This window comes from Pleurodeles waltl, chromosome 12, assembly GCF_031143425.1.
Source record: "Pleurodeles waltl isolate 20211129_DDA chromosome 12, aPleWal1.hap1.20221129, whole genome shotgun sequence".
NCBI lineage: Eukaryota > Metazoa > Chordata > Amphibia > Caudata > Salamandridae > Pleurodeles > Pleurodeles waltl.
In genome coordinates, this window is record NC_090451.1 from 353,356,980 (window position 1) to 353,373,782 (window position 16,803).

The 16,803-nt window shown below is 45.5% G+C and overlaps 1 protein-coding gene across 6 annotated transcripts in view; it reads left to right on the forward strand.

The window, feature by feature from the left end:
* SLC7A9 (solute carrier family 7 member 9) overlaps positions 1–16,803 on the forward strand; it is a 971,101-nt gene that overhangs the window by 635,306 nt on the left and 318,992 nt on the right. For all 6 annotated transcript variants that reach the window (XM_069216551.1, XM_069216557.1, XM_069216555.1 and 3 more), the window contains one exon: positions 11,083–11,206. In XM_069216551.1, coding sequence (XP_069072652.1) covers positions 11,083–11,206 — 124 coding nt within the window. The remainder of the gene's footprint in view (positions 1–11,082; positions 11,207–16,803) is intronic.

Consider the following 16,803-nt stretch of genomic DNA (forward strand, 5'->3'; position numbering starts at 1 on the left):
CTTAGCCAATTATAATTAGCCTAATTTGCATATTGATTTTACACAGAGCACAGGCCCTGGGACTGGTTAGCAGTACCCAGGGCACCATCAGAGTCAGGAAAACACCAGCATAAAGTGGAAAATGGGGGCAAAAAGTTAGGGGGCCTCTGCAATCAGCCCTGTTTTCTCACAAGGAAAGATGTCATCAGGATTGTCAGAATGAGACAAATCGTCCATGTCCACATCATCGGTGTCCAAAATTTTTGAAACAATCTTTTTTGGCACGTCAATATGTTTCGATTTAAATTTAAATTTTGAATGAGAAGAAGAAAGTTTCTTAGTAATATTGCCCTCCTTCACAGGAGGCCTGGGAGGAATCAAGTCCTCAATTTATTGTGAGGCAACCTCACTGTCCAATTGAGCGCCTTTAGCAGGTCTAGCCGAAGCCTGCTTACATTTTCTGCCTTCCCCCGCAGAATGGGCCAGAGAATTGGACACCATGGACTTTACCGTATTCTCAGTGTTCTTAGACATTTTTTCCATAGATGCTTGTAAAGCATGTTTCACTGATGACTGGATAAACATATTTAAATCCTGTTTAAAAACTTCCTCATCCTCATTTATTTCAGGCATGACTGGAAAACTATCAGAATCCATAGACAATAAATAAGAAATAATTTATGCCAATAAACGTGGAAAAATATATAGAAAAAAATACAGAGAAAATAGTCTAAAACGGTAGCAAAGAGAAATTCCTGGTTAGGAGAGGGTTAACAATGCTGAGCAACAGGCTCTCCGGGGATAACCACTCCCCGGGGGTCCAGCAGTACCAGGAAGCCGGATAGAGAAACACTTGAGCTTGGACCGCAAAGGAAACAGCTCGGTCAACCGAGCAGCTGTGAGGGAGCCGGAGGAAAGGGAGAGCGTTGCTGGCAACGAAACAAGGGAAAAAACCTCCAGCAGAAGTCAGAAGCGCGAATGAACGTTGCACGCTGACTGAAGCCGGTAGGAGACAGAAATAGAACGTGCGCGCTGACTGAAGCCGGTAGGAGACGTTAATAGAATGCGCAGTGGTTACAGGAAACCGAGCGCGCAAACGTGGTGACCGAGGAGGGAGGGGGGGCAAGGAGTAAAAGTGCCCAACGGTGGTAAATAATATTATTGAAAGCCAATAAAGAAATAATGGATAAATGCAATAGAAGTAAAGTACACATATTGTAAACACAATTGAAGAGAACCATGAAAGAGTACTTATCTGAGAGGAGATCCACGCAGCCAGTCATCGTTGCTGTTGGTGCTTGCTATGCAGGGGAGTGACTTCTTCACTCCAAGGGTGATTCCTTCTTCCTTCTCGTACAGACTGAATACTTGCCGCCCTCAGAGGATGCACAGCCGGGTAAATGTTGCAGAAGCTGGTAGGAGCCAGTGAAACAATGTTGCCTGGCTGGAGCTGCAGATTGTAGGTTCCTGTTGTGAGAGGAGGCATGGTTAGCCCCCACTTTTTGCCTAATGTTGATGTGTCCCAGAAGTTGTAGTGCCAGGCCCCCTGCTAACCAGGTTCGCTGGGCCAGAGCTCTTTCCCTAAATCTGTTGAGATGCTTGGCACAATTGGATACACTCTTACATATCACTGTAAGACCCTAGTAAATGGGTACCCCAGTACCCTGGGCATGGGATAGTATGAGTAGGCCCCTGTGGGCAGCAGCACTGATTGTGCCACTCTCTAGGGTCCTGCACCCAGATGCACCCAGCACCGCCAGTGCAGGCTGAGTGTACTGGGGCAAACCTAAAAAGACAAACTCGACATGGCACACTCCCTGTGTGCCCTGTCCACCCTACACTGCATATGATATGGGTAAGTCACCCCTCTGGTAGGCCTTACAGCCCTAAGGCAGGGTGCACCATACTATATGTGAGGGCATAATTTCATGAGAAATATGCCCCTACTGTGTCCTTGTCAAACCTCGGACATAGTGAGTGAACAGGCTGTCATTTTAAATACATGTACTGGATACTGGTCAAACATGAGTTCCCCGGCTACATGATGGCCACTCTGCACCCTGGTTTGTTTGTTATCAAACAGCTCAGGATGATAAATCCAAACTGGTAACAGTATTGGATTTAACCCCAAAAGTACCCAGGGGTCCCCTAAGAGGTGCCCCTTGCAAAACCTAACCTAACTGACATAGTTGCTGACTGGTTCCATCCAGCCTGCCACTTCCAGACTGGCAATATACAAACCTGGGGGAGAGCCATGGCTCTCTGCTTTGTAAATCAATGCCCGTCATGGGTGGAGGAGCTAACACCCCCCTCTCGATGTGCACTCTCCTGGCGGTGAGTTTCAGAGGGCTACCGCCCTTTAAAATCGACCTCCCAGGCCTGCTGCAAGCAGCAGATGGCTTTCACCTTTGTGGAACCCCACTTTTGGCAGGTGCACAGGTGGGAAACCACACCAAGGGTAGGAGGAGGGGTCTCACTGAGCATGCACCACCCCTAGGGGCTTGCAGGCGAAGTGGACCTCCCATTTCATTTTCCTCCATGTTGAATGGCAGAAAAATATCAAATATGGTTTAGGGAAGTGATCCTTCGCACAGGAAGTGGTCACTGTAGTGGGTGTAGCCAACCAAGGGTAAGTGTCCTTTGGACACTACCAGGTTCACCCTAAAACACCACTAAATTCAGTATTTTAGGGGGCTCCCCTAGACCAAGAATTTAGATTCATCTGGAAGAAAAGAAGACAGCACCAAAGAACCCGACAGGACGAGAACAGAGGACCTGTTGCACCAGAAGAGGCTCCAAGACCCCTGCTTGCCGCACCAGAGTCCCGACAATTGCTGCTGCGGAGGAGCTGACCACTGGACTGACCTCAAAAGATCCCGAGGACCTCCTGCCTTTGCAAATAGCCAGAGATCTCCCTCCTGAATGGAGTCACCACTCAAGAAACTAAAGAAACCTGCAAGGAACCAGCAAACCGGTGAGGGTCACTTCACCGACTGTATGATATCTCCGCAACCGTAAGTCGTAGCCAGACCTGACGACACACCGACAGCCCGGATGAGACCGGCAAGTGTGCCAACTTTGGTGGCACAGCGCCCTCCAGTGGCCAAGTTGTGCCTATACACAAGGTACTGGTCAGTGCATGTCGGACAACCCCAAAAACAACTCACCCAGAGCTGCAACTGGACCAGGAGGAAACCCCAGGTGAGGGACTTCAGTAACACCCTGGACCTCCCACCAAGAGCACCCACGACATCCTGCAAAGCCCAAGGAAGAAGACTTACCTCCAGCTCCAAAGGATCTCTTTACGTAGAGCATCTAAGTTCTTCAATTCGCCTTGCACCTGGCCACCCTGAGCCTTGCATCGCAGGATCTGCTGTGTGTCCCTTGGTCCCCAACCCCTTGTGACCTCAACAGCCCAAGGGGACCCCAAGGCACCATCTTCAAATCTGCAAACCAGCTCCTTTTCCAAGTGGCCCCTCCAGGTAGCCCTATGCCAAGAGGTTTTCCAGTGCAGCTCCCGCCCAAACTAGGAGCCGCCCGAGGCTCTCCAGCTGGCACAGTGTGCCCACGGACTACTTCGACCATCCTGCAAAAGAACAAACTGTTAACTCAGTTGTATGTTTTTAATTCATTTTTAAAGGTGATTGTCTATTGATTCCTATGGTGCGTAATTATGCACAGAAAGTCTAACTTTATTAAAAATTTGAAAAGTCATATCTGAAAAAGTACTTAACATATCTTAAAGATCTTGGTCTTAAAATGTATATAAAAGTCTGAAGTATTTTTATAAATTCTGGTCTCCAGTTATTCATTGAGTGTGTGTGGTGCATGATTGGGTTAGTGAGTACAGCAACTACTTAGCACATCTCCTCGAGTAGCCTAACTGTTTTACCAGCTACCATAAACATTGGAGCATTAGGTGGTCTAATTGTTACCTCTGGAAACCAACTTGTGGTTGCCTGGACCCATGCACAGTGTGCCTAGGTTTGCACACTACATAGAGGGCCAGCATCCTACACCTTTGAACTCCAGTTGCAGTTCCAGTTGCCAGAAGTCAAAGCAGACATTGCAGAGGAGTCCTTCGGAATCTTGCAAGTCGAATCTGAGGATCTACCCAAGAGGGAGACCCTGAATAGCCCTGGAAGGGGGATCGGTCACCTAGCCAGGTGACCACCTATCAGGAGGGGTCTCTGACGTCACCTGTCTAACCTGGCCGTTCAGATGCTCCCAGAGGCCTCTGCACACCTTGGATTCAAGATGGCAGAATCAAGGAGCCCTCTGGAGGAGCTCTGGGCATCACCCCTGGGGTGGTGATGGACATGGGAGTGGTCACTCCCTTTTCCACTGCCCAGTTTCGCACCAGAGCAGGGACTGGAGGTCCTTGAACCAGTGCAGACTGGTTTATGCAAGGAAGGCACCCGATGTCCCCTTCAAAGCATACCAGTGGCTTGGGGAGGCTACCCCTCCCAAGCTGTGTAACACCTATTTCCAAACGGAGAGGGTGTTATCCCCTCTCCCAAAGGTAATCCTTTGTTCTGCCTTCCTGGGCTTGAGGTGTTCAAACAGCTGGAGGGCAGAAACCTGTCTGAGGGGTGGCAGCAGCTTGGGCTGCCCTGAAACCCCCAGAAAGCTGGTCAGAGCAATGTAGGAGGTCTTCTAAGGAGCCCCTGGTGTGCATGGAATCATACTTCCAATACTGGCAACAGTATTGGGGTATGATTCTGACATGTTTGATACCAAAAATGCCTAGGTTTGGAGTTACCATTATGTAGCTGGATAAAGGTAGTGACCTATGTCCAGTACACACGTAAAATGGTGTCTCTGCACTCACGAAGTCCATGAAAATGGAGCTGGAGTTCGTGAGGGCAACTCTGCTCATGCAGGGGTGCCCTCACACACAGGTACCTGCACCCTGCCCTCTGGGCTAGGAGGGCGCACCATATGGGTGACATACAGTGACGTGTAGTGAAAAAGGTGCCTGCAGATATAATTTGCATAGGCTTGCCATGGGTGGCATAATACATGCTGCAGTCCCTGGGGGACTTCTGCTGCCCCAATGACCTGGGTACTATATGCTATGGACTTATAAGGGGGCACCAGTATGCCAAATGTGGGCTGTGTGTGGCCCAAGCAACCACATTTAAATGGAGAGAGCACAGTCACTGAAATCCTTGTTAGCAGGATCCCAGTGAACACAGTCAAAAACATACTGACAACAGGCAAAAACTGGAGATAACCATGCCAGAAAGAGGGTACTTTCCTACACATATGAGTAAATTAAATAAGCTAATTGGGGATAAGCCAACAATACCATGTTTAGCGTGAGAGAGCACAACCACTTTAGCACTGGTTAGCAAAGGCAAAGTGCACAGAGTCCTAAAGCCAGGAGAAACAAGGTCAGAAAAGCGGAGGAGGTAGACAGAAAGTTGGGGGGGAAGATCACTAAGGTTATCTGGTCTAACTATGTTAAGGAAATGTTGACAGAAATACTCCAGAACAAGGCAACATGCTTTGAAAGAATAAAAAAAAACACAGTGGCTGTGTGGATAAGATGCGCACTTCCAAAGTTTAAGCTAACATATATGTGGAGAAACCATGGCAGTAAAGTCTATGTTGAAGGAAGTAGTGCCCAAGCGGTTTGGCACCCAGCCACAGGGTGCGTAGGTTGTCGCCTGACAAGGCCACAGTCCATATGTAAGAAGGAAAGAAACCACAGCACATCACAGGTACGTAGAGCTTTCAGTTTATTCCTCTATGGTATTTCGGGAAACACATAACGTTTTCAGTAAGGCAAAGATGGGCATGATGTCAAAGAGCCAATACAATTCTCATGTTTAAAAAACAACAGCCGGCACATGTTTCGGCAGAATTGACTTTTTCAAGGCTGTGGACATACAGTATACAGATGGAGTACATCAGTCACAAATATTGCTGTTATCATTAAATGCTACAATGCCAAGTGTGGTCTGAGGTAGAGAAAAGTATTAGTGGATGGAAAGAGGCCCAATGTCTCATTTGAACCACAGATAAAAATATAGCCCTTCTGTGACCCCAGTGAAGGTGAAAACATACCTATAGCTGATGTGTGAATAAAGTTAACTACAAAGGTGCCAATAGTAATGTGAAAAGATATGTGTTAGCAGGCAGAGAAACAATGAGAGTAATAAATCCAAAATGCAAGGAGAGAGAGGAGAGGAACGAATAAAGCCCCAAAATTCATTACTTATGTTGAAGATTCCAACTACGTTCCGCATGCAATTGAGATGGTAAATGGAGGACTTGTGCCCCAAAGAAGGAGACATATATGCATGCAAAAGAGAGAGGCAAACATACCTATATATATTTCTTTAAAGCTATTTAATCGTGCTTGAATCCGCTGATTTTCGTTTATCAGAGTCTGGTCTCAATTATACTCCATTTTTATTTCCCTTTATTTTTCTTTTTTTTCCGCATGATTTCTTTCCCCGTCTACAGCTCAGACTTATCATGGTCTTCGGCCACCCTATTCTAATTCATGCCATGCTATTTCGTAATCATTATTGACCATTGGAATTTAACTACGCAACCTGACATTTCCAAAAGTTGGAGGTATGTTTGCCTCTATCTTTTGCATGCATTATATGTCTCCTTCTTTGGGGTACAAGTCCTCCATTTACCATCTCGATTGCACGCAGAACGTAGTTGGAATCTTCAACATAAGTGATGATACCAGCAATATTTGTGACTGATGTACTCCATCTGTATATGTCCACAGCCTTGAAAAAGTCAATTCTGACGAACCACGTGTCGGCTGTTGTTTTCCGAACATGAGAATTGTATTGGCTCTTTGACATCATGCCCATCTTTGCCTTACTGAAAAAGTGATGTGTTTCCCGAAATAACATAGAGGAATAAATTTAAAGCTCTACGTACCTGTGATGTGCCGTGGTTTCTTTTCTTCTTACATGCTTTGAAAGAATGTCAACCTCCTTTCTTACTCGTCATAGAAGATGTACCCTTAAACACACCCAAAAAAATTATACCCAAAATTATACCTCAAAATTGTACATTCCTAGGAAAGAGGTCCTGTCTTTTCCAACTATTGACTCTCATTTTGGTTTGCTAATGACATCTTGGGAACATTCAGAAAGCTGACCTAGGAATGCATTCCACATGTTACTTACCACTAGCTTTTTGTTTTTTAACACACAAATTTTGGACTATCTGTTTGCTGGCTTCATTTGCTTTAGGCTGTCCAGTTTAAGTTCGTCCCTCAGATTGCCCAAATCTTGATCACAATGTTCTTTCAATAATTTGCTTTCTGTAAATATACCTTTAAATCTTGTTCTTATCTTGTCACATTGTTTGTGCATTCAAAGACAAGAGGTCAAATGTCAAGCTCTCTCTTCTGAGGGAGCTTGGTGTTTACTTTTCTTTCTCTGACTGCAAGTGAGATAATTTATGTGACAATCCTGCTGAGTATCCATGTAGCGGGATATGGAGTAGATTTTATTTTCTAGCACACAACAAGAACAAATTAACTGAACTGATGTTTCGGAATATATCAGAATCAGTGCAATTGAAGCACAATTCTTTTTATAATTCTGAGGTTCAGTGGAAACGAATATTTGAATATAATTAAAACACATCAATACACTGGGTGATGACATTTGCACACAATATCATCTTTTGGGTACAGTAAAATCGTATTTCAGTGCAAATGTAATGCTTTTTTTAAAATTGAAAACGTGTTTGCAATGGCAGTGTGCTACCAGACCATGCATACTCTACTCTGTGCCATGCCGCTCCATTCTGTGATATGCCACTCCACTCCCCTCTACACTACTTACCCCACTTTACTCTACCCCACTCCACTGTACCACAGTGTACGCCAGTCTACCCCACCCCACTTTCCTACAATCTACCTCCGCCTACGCCACTACAATCTACCCCAAATTACTCATTCCACTCCAGTCTACCCCAACCCACTCCTACCTACCCCATTCTAACCAAATCTACCCTACTCCACCCTACACCACTCCACTCTACCCCACGCAACACTACAAAGAATGTAACCCAGTGAACTCCACCCCACTTTAGTCAACCTCATTCCACTCTGTTCCAGTCTACCCCACTCCCCTCCAATCTACCTGACTCCACTCCAATCTACCTCAGTCCAATTTACACCACTCCACCCCAAACTCTACTGCAATCTATCCAACTCCTCTCCTCTCTAATCTAACCCACTCCACTTCAATCTACCCCACTCTTCCACAATCTACCCCACTCCAGTCTACCACAATCTAGCCATCTCCAGTCTACCCACCTCCACTCTAATCTCTACCCCACTCCACTTCACTCCTATCTAACCCACTCCAGTGTACCACACTCCACTCAAATCTACAGCACTCCACTTAAATCTACCACTCTTCACTCCACCGCAGTCCAAAACTACTCCACCCAAACTACCCTACTACAATCTACCTCATCCAGTCGTCCCCACTCAATCTATCCCAATCTACTGCACTCCAATCTACCCCAATTTAACTCAATCTACCAACCCCATCCCTGTCAACTACACACCACTCTATCCAGCTCCACTGCAATCTACAACACTCCAATCTACCCCACTCCACACCAGTCTACCCTACTTCACACCAGTCTAGTCTACTATAATCCACCTAATTTATCCCACTCCACTCTAACCCACTCTACTCCTGTCTACCTAGCCCCACTCCAATCTACCCATCCCCACTCCAATCTACCCCACTCCTGTCTACCACACGCCACTCCAATCTACCCCAATATATCCTACTCCACCCCAATCTATTCCACTCCAATCTTCCCCACTCCAAACTTCCCCACACCGCTCCACTCTACCCCATTTCAATCTACCCCACTCCACACAAATCTACCCCACTCTACACCAATCAACTCCACTTCACCCCCAAACAACCCCAATTCAATCTACCCCTCTCCCTATTCCAATCTACTCTACTTCGATCTACCCCATTCTACTCCACTCCGATCTTCCCCACTCCCGTCTACCCCACTTCATCCTACCTCCAACTACCCCAGTCTACCTCACTCCACACCAGTCTACCCCATTCTACTTCAGTCTACCCCACTCCATTCCATCCTACTATAATTCACCCCTTCTACCCCAATCCACCCTGCTTTTTCCCCAACCTACCCATTCTACCCCAACATATCCCACTCCATTCTACCCCAATCCGCTCGATCTACCCCACTGTAATCTACCCCAATCTCCTCCACTCAATTTACCCTACTCCACTCTTCCCCATTCTACTGCATTCCACTCTACCCCAGTCTACTCTACTCCTATCTGCCCCACACCATGCCACTAACCTTTAGCCCATGCTGAACAGCAGCCACACTGGTGAACTTAATGGCTAAAACACATTGCCAAAGCCAATAAGTCTTACATAGCAAGACCTATTGGCTTGATCAGTGCTTGTTCATTGTTGTCATGCCTTGCTTTTAGCTTTCCTCCTCTGAACACAACACTTTATAAAATGCGGAAAACAGGACGTTATTGAGAGAGATTACTTTTAGTGGTATATTTGAGCCACACATATTAAGGGGTGTTATTGTTAATAGATTTCCCAACAAGCAATATTCTGCCAGTCACAAGTCTTGACGTTTAACAGGCTTTTAAATACCACCTTAGACAGTGTCATGGTTCTCCCTCAGGAACTCTAGGGGAAACCATGTCTTTCAAAGTACATTGGGTCAAGGTCATTGGTCAGATCTTCATAGGATGTCAAAGGTGACTTTATGGTCAGAGTTGGGTTTTTTCTCTCAGGAAACATTGGAGAACGTGTAGTGGCAAATGGTGCATGTCAAATTACCTGGGTCAGTAACAGAGGTCGAAAACTGGTAAGATCGTAAGGACCACTTGTCACGGATTTCTGTGTTTCTCTTCCAAGCAAGCTTTTTTTGAGGCTTAAAAAAGTTATGCCATATTTAACTATACAGATAGCCGTGTAGAGTCTCAGACTCCTCGTCGGTCTTGTCCGGTGGGTGAAGCCCTCAGCTAGGGGACCTGGCCCCCCAGCCGAAAGTCATGACTTTCTTTTTAAAGCATAGCATATTTTTGTAACAAAGTGGACTATGACGTGAAAGAGAAGTCAATATGTTTGCTTTCGCCATTCCCTAAAGGTTCAATAGAATGCGAAAAGGAGGAAGAAAGAGAAAGTGTTTACAAAATATAAAGCTGAAGAGTGTGTGACATGGGAGTATTTAAATAAGCCGCTGAAGCCGCCAGATGGTGCATTGTTATTTTTTCAGATCGTGTTCTGCACTTTGCATTGAATTTACGTTACTTGTTCTTCTTAGAGACAGCAGTCTCTTTCAGACAATAGTATTACATGAAGGTTTCGTCTGTGTCTTATTGGGAGTGTCTTCCAAACAGTTTTTGAGCAAATAACGCCTGCAATTTACAACTGCTACATTCTACTTGCTGTGCCATCTCAATCCAAATAATACGTTCAAGATTTAAGTGACCAAGCATAACACATAAATGTTGCTTAATCTGTTGACTATACCTTCCAACCTGCACTGACGAAAAAGGCAAGCATCTAACATATGAAACAACTATTACAAAATGAGGCATGGTATGACTATTTTATCTAACCAGCCTACATGCTCCATAAAAGTTAAAACATAATGCAACATAACACAAAAGAAAAAAGGTTCACTGAGGCCAATTATGTATAGAAGAGAGCCCAATTCTCTCATTATGAATTTGGCAGGAAAGTCAGCACCAAGTCGACCAAATTGGTATTTCCCCGGGGCAAAATTTCCATTGGAATATAAATCCTAACATTCAAAATTGAGAATGACTGCAAGAAACCATGTTTATGCACACATTTCTGTAGGGTTTCTCCGATTTCCCACTACAGACTCCGCCGAATTTGTCCTGGTTTATCTGGAGTTTCTGTTTTCTTCTATTACTTGTAATTCCAATTCCAGTATATTTTCTGCATGCTATGGAATTTCAGCTTGCGTGGTGTCATCAATAATCTCCCAAATGTTGAGCATTTTGTCTGTTATTCAGTTCATGTATCACAGTGCAAAAACTGTTTTCTGCCATTATTTCAGAAATCTACCTCTGTCGATTATAATTGGGATTCCAGTGGTGACATTTAGCTATGTAATGATCAACGTTGCATATTTCGCTGTGATGACTCCGACAGAGCTACTACAATCACCGGCTGTGGCAGTGGTAAGACATGCATAACAATTTTTTTGAAATAGTGTTAGCTTTTTGTGACTGCATGGAAATGGAAGGCAAACATAGAACCTGATTCACAAAGGTGAAGATGGAGCCAGCGATCTCCACACCACTAGATTTACACCTAGGCATAAATATGTACCCAAGTGTAATTTAGCAACTCCAGGAGGATAATTACATCTATTAGTAAGAGTATGTGTTCCACTCACTTACATGAAGGGGTGGAGACATAAAATTCAAGATTCAACTTTAAAGTAACTACTAGTAACTTTACAGATGTATTTTCTGTGTAAACTAGAGCTGTGCAAAATGTAAATTAGGCCTGCTTGGCCGGTAGCCTGGTTCATGGGCAGGACTGTCAGTTGGCACACCTGTAACTACACATCGACTGGACTGTCTTTCAGAATGAAACGTCACTAGTGATGTTGCAGCCAAATCGCTATTTCGAAGTTGACTAGCTAAATAGTGGATGTCTTGAAACTTGGTAAACCCTTGCGAGAGGAGCGCTACACTGAATTTTTGCTCGATGCGGGTGTGACCTAATGGGAGAAATTTGGCGCTCAAGGCTATGAGGTATAAATCGAATTGTACCACAGTTAACTCACGGTGCACCCTTGGAGGACCACACCCCTAAGCCCCAACTGTATGGCAATCCATACAGCTCATAACAATAAACATCAAGAGGCACTCGTTATATCTACACAATTAAATAAATAACACAAAGGTATTCGCCAGAGTCACTGTAAATGTCAAAAAATCGTAAAGCAACCTCTCATGGGCGCGCACAAAATCGTAATGCAAAGTAAACTTCAAGTAAGGTTCCACATTCCTGGTACTTTAATGACGTTGTCCACATTCAGTTCAGTTAATACTGACGACAGTTGTCATACGTAAAATTCCAGTTTGTCCAGTAGTCAAATATCAATGTCCCAAACCGTATAATCCGTTATTCAATGGCACTTGCCATACGCATTGTTCCAATTTGACCCCACAGCCAACACGTGTTTCGTCCTGGGATTACCCCGTTGACTTCATCAGGGCTGCAATTTCATTAACAGTAAACATATTAAGTGAATATAAACAGTTATCCAATTCCAAAATAATATATAGAACCATCACCAGTTCTCCAAAGGGTGAGATGGATAATAGTGAATTAATAAAAAGAATATACATCATAATGAACACAAACTCGGTGTGACAAGTCATAGATAGTATCCTCAACTCAATCCGTGAATAGGAATTCCCAAGAAATACCACATTACATTGGTTTGGTGATAAGAAATCGTGATATTAAAACGCAAACATGCACTTCAAAGTGTAGCAAATGCAAAGATTCTTCATCCCTAAAGAGTATAGTCCCAAAGCAACCAACTCAAATCGAAGAGCGAACTCTTGTGCAACAAATGGTCCACTGTTATGTATGCAAGATATTAAAGAAAACAATACCAGAATTACCTCAACGCTAAGTCTATTGTGTTCCTTAGAAACTGGAGTACTGTGAATCTCAACCGTCTGTTAATAGATCCCAATGTATTCTTCTTGCCTTACGTTGTGTAATTTCTTCTTGGAATTGTGACAGAATCTCATCCAGAATTTTGTAGTTCTTTTCGGTAGCCTTAGGAAGATTTAACTCTTTGATTTACGCTTCAAGTAAAACAATTTGTGATTGCAAACTGGAAACCTTTCTTTCCGAATTAGTAATAAGAGTTTCCATGAGTCTTACTGAGCTAGAAGTTAATTCCTTATCCCAAAGAGTTAATAGATCCTTGCGAGAGGAGCGCTACACTGGCCTGGGCAGACTGGGTGGCTTTGATGAGGGCTGGAGATCTAGCCTGCGATGATCTGCCTTGCAGATGGAAGCCATGACTTCACCCTTCTCTCACTAAGGACTACTGGAAGTGTTCAGCCCAGAGGAGCCTCAGACTCCTCCATGGTCTGACGCCACCCTGCCCTGGGTAGTTACGGTGGCCCTGCATGGAGCTTGAAACCCCCAGCCTCCAAGGCGAAAGCCTAGGCTCTCACTGGGGACTACTGGAACTGTTCACTCTGGAGGAGCCCTAGACTCCTCCCCAATCTGATACCGCCCTGCTCCAGGCAGGCTAGGTGGTTTGGTCTGGTGGCTGAAGTCACCGCCTGGGGCTTCACCCGTATCACTCTGGGGCTTACTGGAGCTGATCAATCTGGAGGAGCCCCACACTCCTCTTTGGTCGGAAGCCATCCTGTCCCATGTGGGGAAGGTGGTCATGCCCAGTGCCTGTAGTCCTGTTATTGAGAAAATGTATAATTCTTTGGGACCCCAAGTTATCACGTATGCTTAAATAGCCTGTTATCATATCTGACTAGAGTAACAACATTTACTTATGTGACGAATAACCATGTGTCAGTGAAGAACTGAGGGCCAGATGTAAGAAGTTTGTGTTAGCAAATGGTCCAATTCGCAGAATTTGGTAATTTGCGACTGCAAAAAGGCCTTTTGGCATGTATCAAACCCAAAGGGAAATTCGGTCACACATTACATAATTGCAGCTTGGGTCTGTGACCAAATATCAAATCTGTATTTGGAAGTAGCGTATTTAAGGTGTTCCTTCCGAATACCCATTCGGAATGGCATTTCTTAGTTTTTTGAGACTGGAACCTGGTCATAAAGTATTAATGTGTTACTGACTACACAAATTTAGTAGTAAGCCATTGCAAACAGGAAGGGGTCCCAAAGGGCACGTACAACCAATTTTAAAAGTAGACAGTGGTCATAATGACCACTGTCTAGTTTTAAAGTAGAAGTTACTTATCTTCAGTACAAAATATCTGGTAGAGACATATTCTAGTTGCAAATTCCTTATCTTAGAATTTCCCCAGGACTCAGACTGGATCTAGAGATTTTTCTTTGAGCAATATCCTTGCACGTCGGTAGGTGACATGGTGGACTCCGCGGGGGTCGTAGCCGCCGTGATGACATTGGGAGTAGTACATAGACGCCACCTCAGCACAGTGACAGCAGTTTCTTTTAACTACTTTCCACGCCAAAGTGCAGAGCCGCTAAGAACACTGAGATTGGTGCACCAGAGCTAAGAACCTGAAGGGGGAATCCCTGTCTCTAGAAATCAGTTCGCAAGCAGGGAGGATGGGTGGGTCGGTAATGAATCTGCAACTAGAATATGTCTCTACCAGATATTTTGTTACTGGAGGTAAGTAACTTGTACATCTGATAGAGACTTCTAGATGCAGATTCTTTAACTTAGAATAGATACTCAAGCAATGCCATCCTGGGAGGTGGGCTGCGAACCAAGATCATACTAGAAAGTCATGCAGGACCGAACGACCAAAGTAGCTGTCCTGACGGACCTGACTGTCCAGGCAGTAGTGTTTAGCAAACATGTGCAGGGATGCCCACGTAGCTGCCTGGCAGATATCCAGGACAGGAAATCCACGTGCCTACGGCCTATGCAGTAGAAGCAGCAGTTGCTCTGGTGGAATGAGCGCACAAGCACTCAGGTGGTTGCTTCTTGGCCACAGTGTAGTACATCTTGATGCAAAGGAGTACCCATCTAGAGATGGGATGTTTTTGCACCGCCTTCCCTTTCTTCACACCCACATACCCGACAAAAAGTTGATCGTCCACCCGGAAATCTTTAGTACAATTAAAATAAACGCCAATACTCTTTTTGGGTCCAGACGGTGGAGCCTCTCCTCCTAATGAGAAGGATGTGGGGTCTGTAAAAAGTAGGCAGGGTAATGGGCTGGCCACATGAAAAGGCGTAACCACCTTGGGAAGGAGGGAAGTCTTAGTGCGCAACACCACTTTGTCAGGGTGCACAGACAAGAATGGATGTTTGGACGAAAGGACCTGAAGCTCATTCACCCTGCAAGCAGAAGTGATGGCAACAAGAAAGATAGTCTTGAAGGTGAGGAGCCGTAATGGACAATTGTGCATCGGCTCAAAGGGAGTACACATTAAATAAGCAAGGACAAGATTGAGGTCCCGCTGAGGCATGATAAATGGAGTGGGAGGAAATACATGGGTGAGACCTTTTGGGAATCCACTCACAATAGGAGATTTAAAGAGTGAGGGCTGATCAAGTAACCTGAGAGAGGCCGAAATGGCAGATAAGTATCCATTAAGGGTGCCCAAAGCAGAGCCATGCTGAGCCAAAGAAAGATTGAACAAAAGAGCCTCAGATAGAGGGGTAGAGAGGGGATCAACAGGTTTGTTGGTGTACTATGCCACAAATCTATGCCAATGACAGGCTTATACCGTTTTGGTGGAGGAACACCTGGCTGCCAAGATAGCTTCACAGACTTTGGGTAGAAGATCAAAAGTCCGCCCGAAGAGGCAGTCTGAGTGGAGGCTTGATGGCCATACTCAGTAGCTCTGGATACCATACTCTCTGTGTCGAGTCCGAAGCCACCAAGATGACTTGGGCCCGGTCATTCCTGATCTTCTTGAGAACTCTGGGAAGAAGTGGTATAGACGGAAAGGCGTAAAGGAGGCAGAAGTTCCAATCAAGATGAAAAGCGTCTCTGAGCGAGTGCCGCCTTGGAAACTCCAACGCACAAAACAGCTGACATTGCGCGTTCTCTGCGGAGGCGAACAGATGTAACCAAGGCTCTCCCCAACTGCTGAAAGAGACCTTGCGCCACCTCCGGATGGAGACGCCATTCGTGATTGGCTGTGTATTGACGGCTGAGTTTGTCCGCTCTGGCGTTGAGAGAACCAGCCAGATGTTGAATCACCAGGGTAATGCCCTAATGTTCCAGCCATGTCCAGAGACATAGTGCCTCCTGACAAAGGGTCCAGGACCCTACTCCGCCCTGTTTGTTGTAGTACCACATGGCAGTAGTATTGTCCGTGAACAGCTGCACTACCTTCTCTTTGAGAAAAGGAAGAAATGCTTTCAACGCAAGCCTGATTGCTTGGAGCTCCAGAAGATTGATATGGAGCCCAGACTCCGCCGGAGACCAGAGGCCTCTGATCTCCATCTCTCCCATGTGGCCGCCCAAACCCCAGAGCAACGCACCTGTCGCTGTAGATAGATCTGGTTGGGGAAGGGAGAGGGATCTGCCGTGGACCCAATGCGGATTCGAAAGCCACCACTGCAGGTCTTTTGCCGTCCCCTCCAAGATCTGGACCATGTTGGAGGGATTCCCTGATGCTACGCCCACTGGAACTTCAAGTCCCACTGCAGAGCCCGCATATGCCATCTGGCATGTGTCACTAGCAGGATCCAGGAGTCCATGAGGCCCAGCAGCCTCAGAGTCGGTCTCACTGAAACCCAAGACAGAGGCTGAAAGATCGGAATAATAGCCTGAATATCTTAGACTTGCTTATCAGGAGGATAAGTCCAAAACTGCACTGTGTCCAGAACAGCTCCGATGAAAGGGAGCATCTGAGAGGGAGTCAGGTGTGACTTCGGCACGTTTAGAGTGAACCCCAACGTGTGCAGGAGGCTCGCCATAGTCTGAAGGTGGAAGACGACTTTCTGGGGCGAGTCTGCCTTCAACAACCAGTCATCAAGGTAGGGGAAGATTGAGACCCCTAACCTGCGCAGATGAGCTGCAACTACTGCCATCACTTCGTGAACACCCGATGT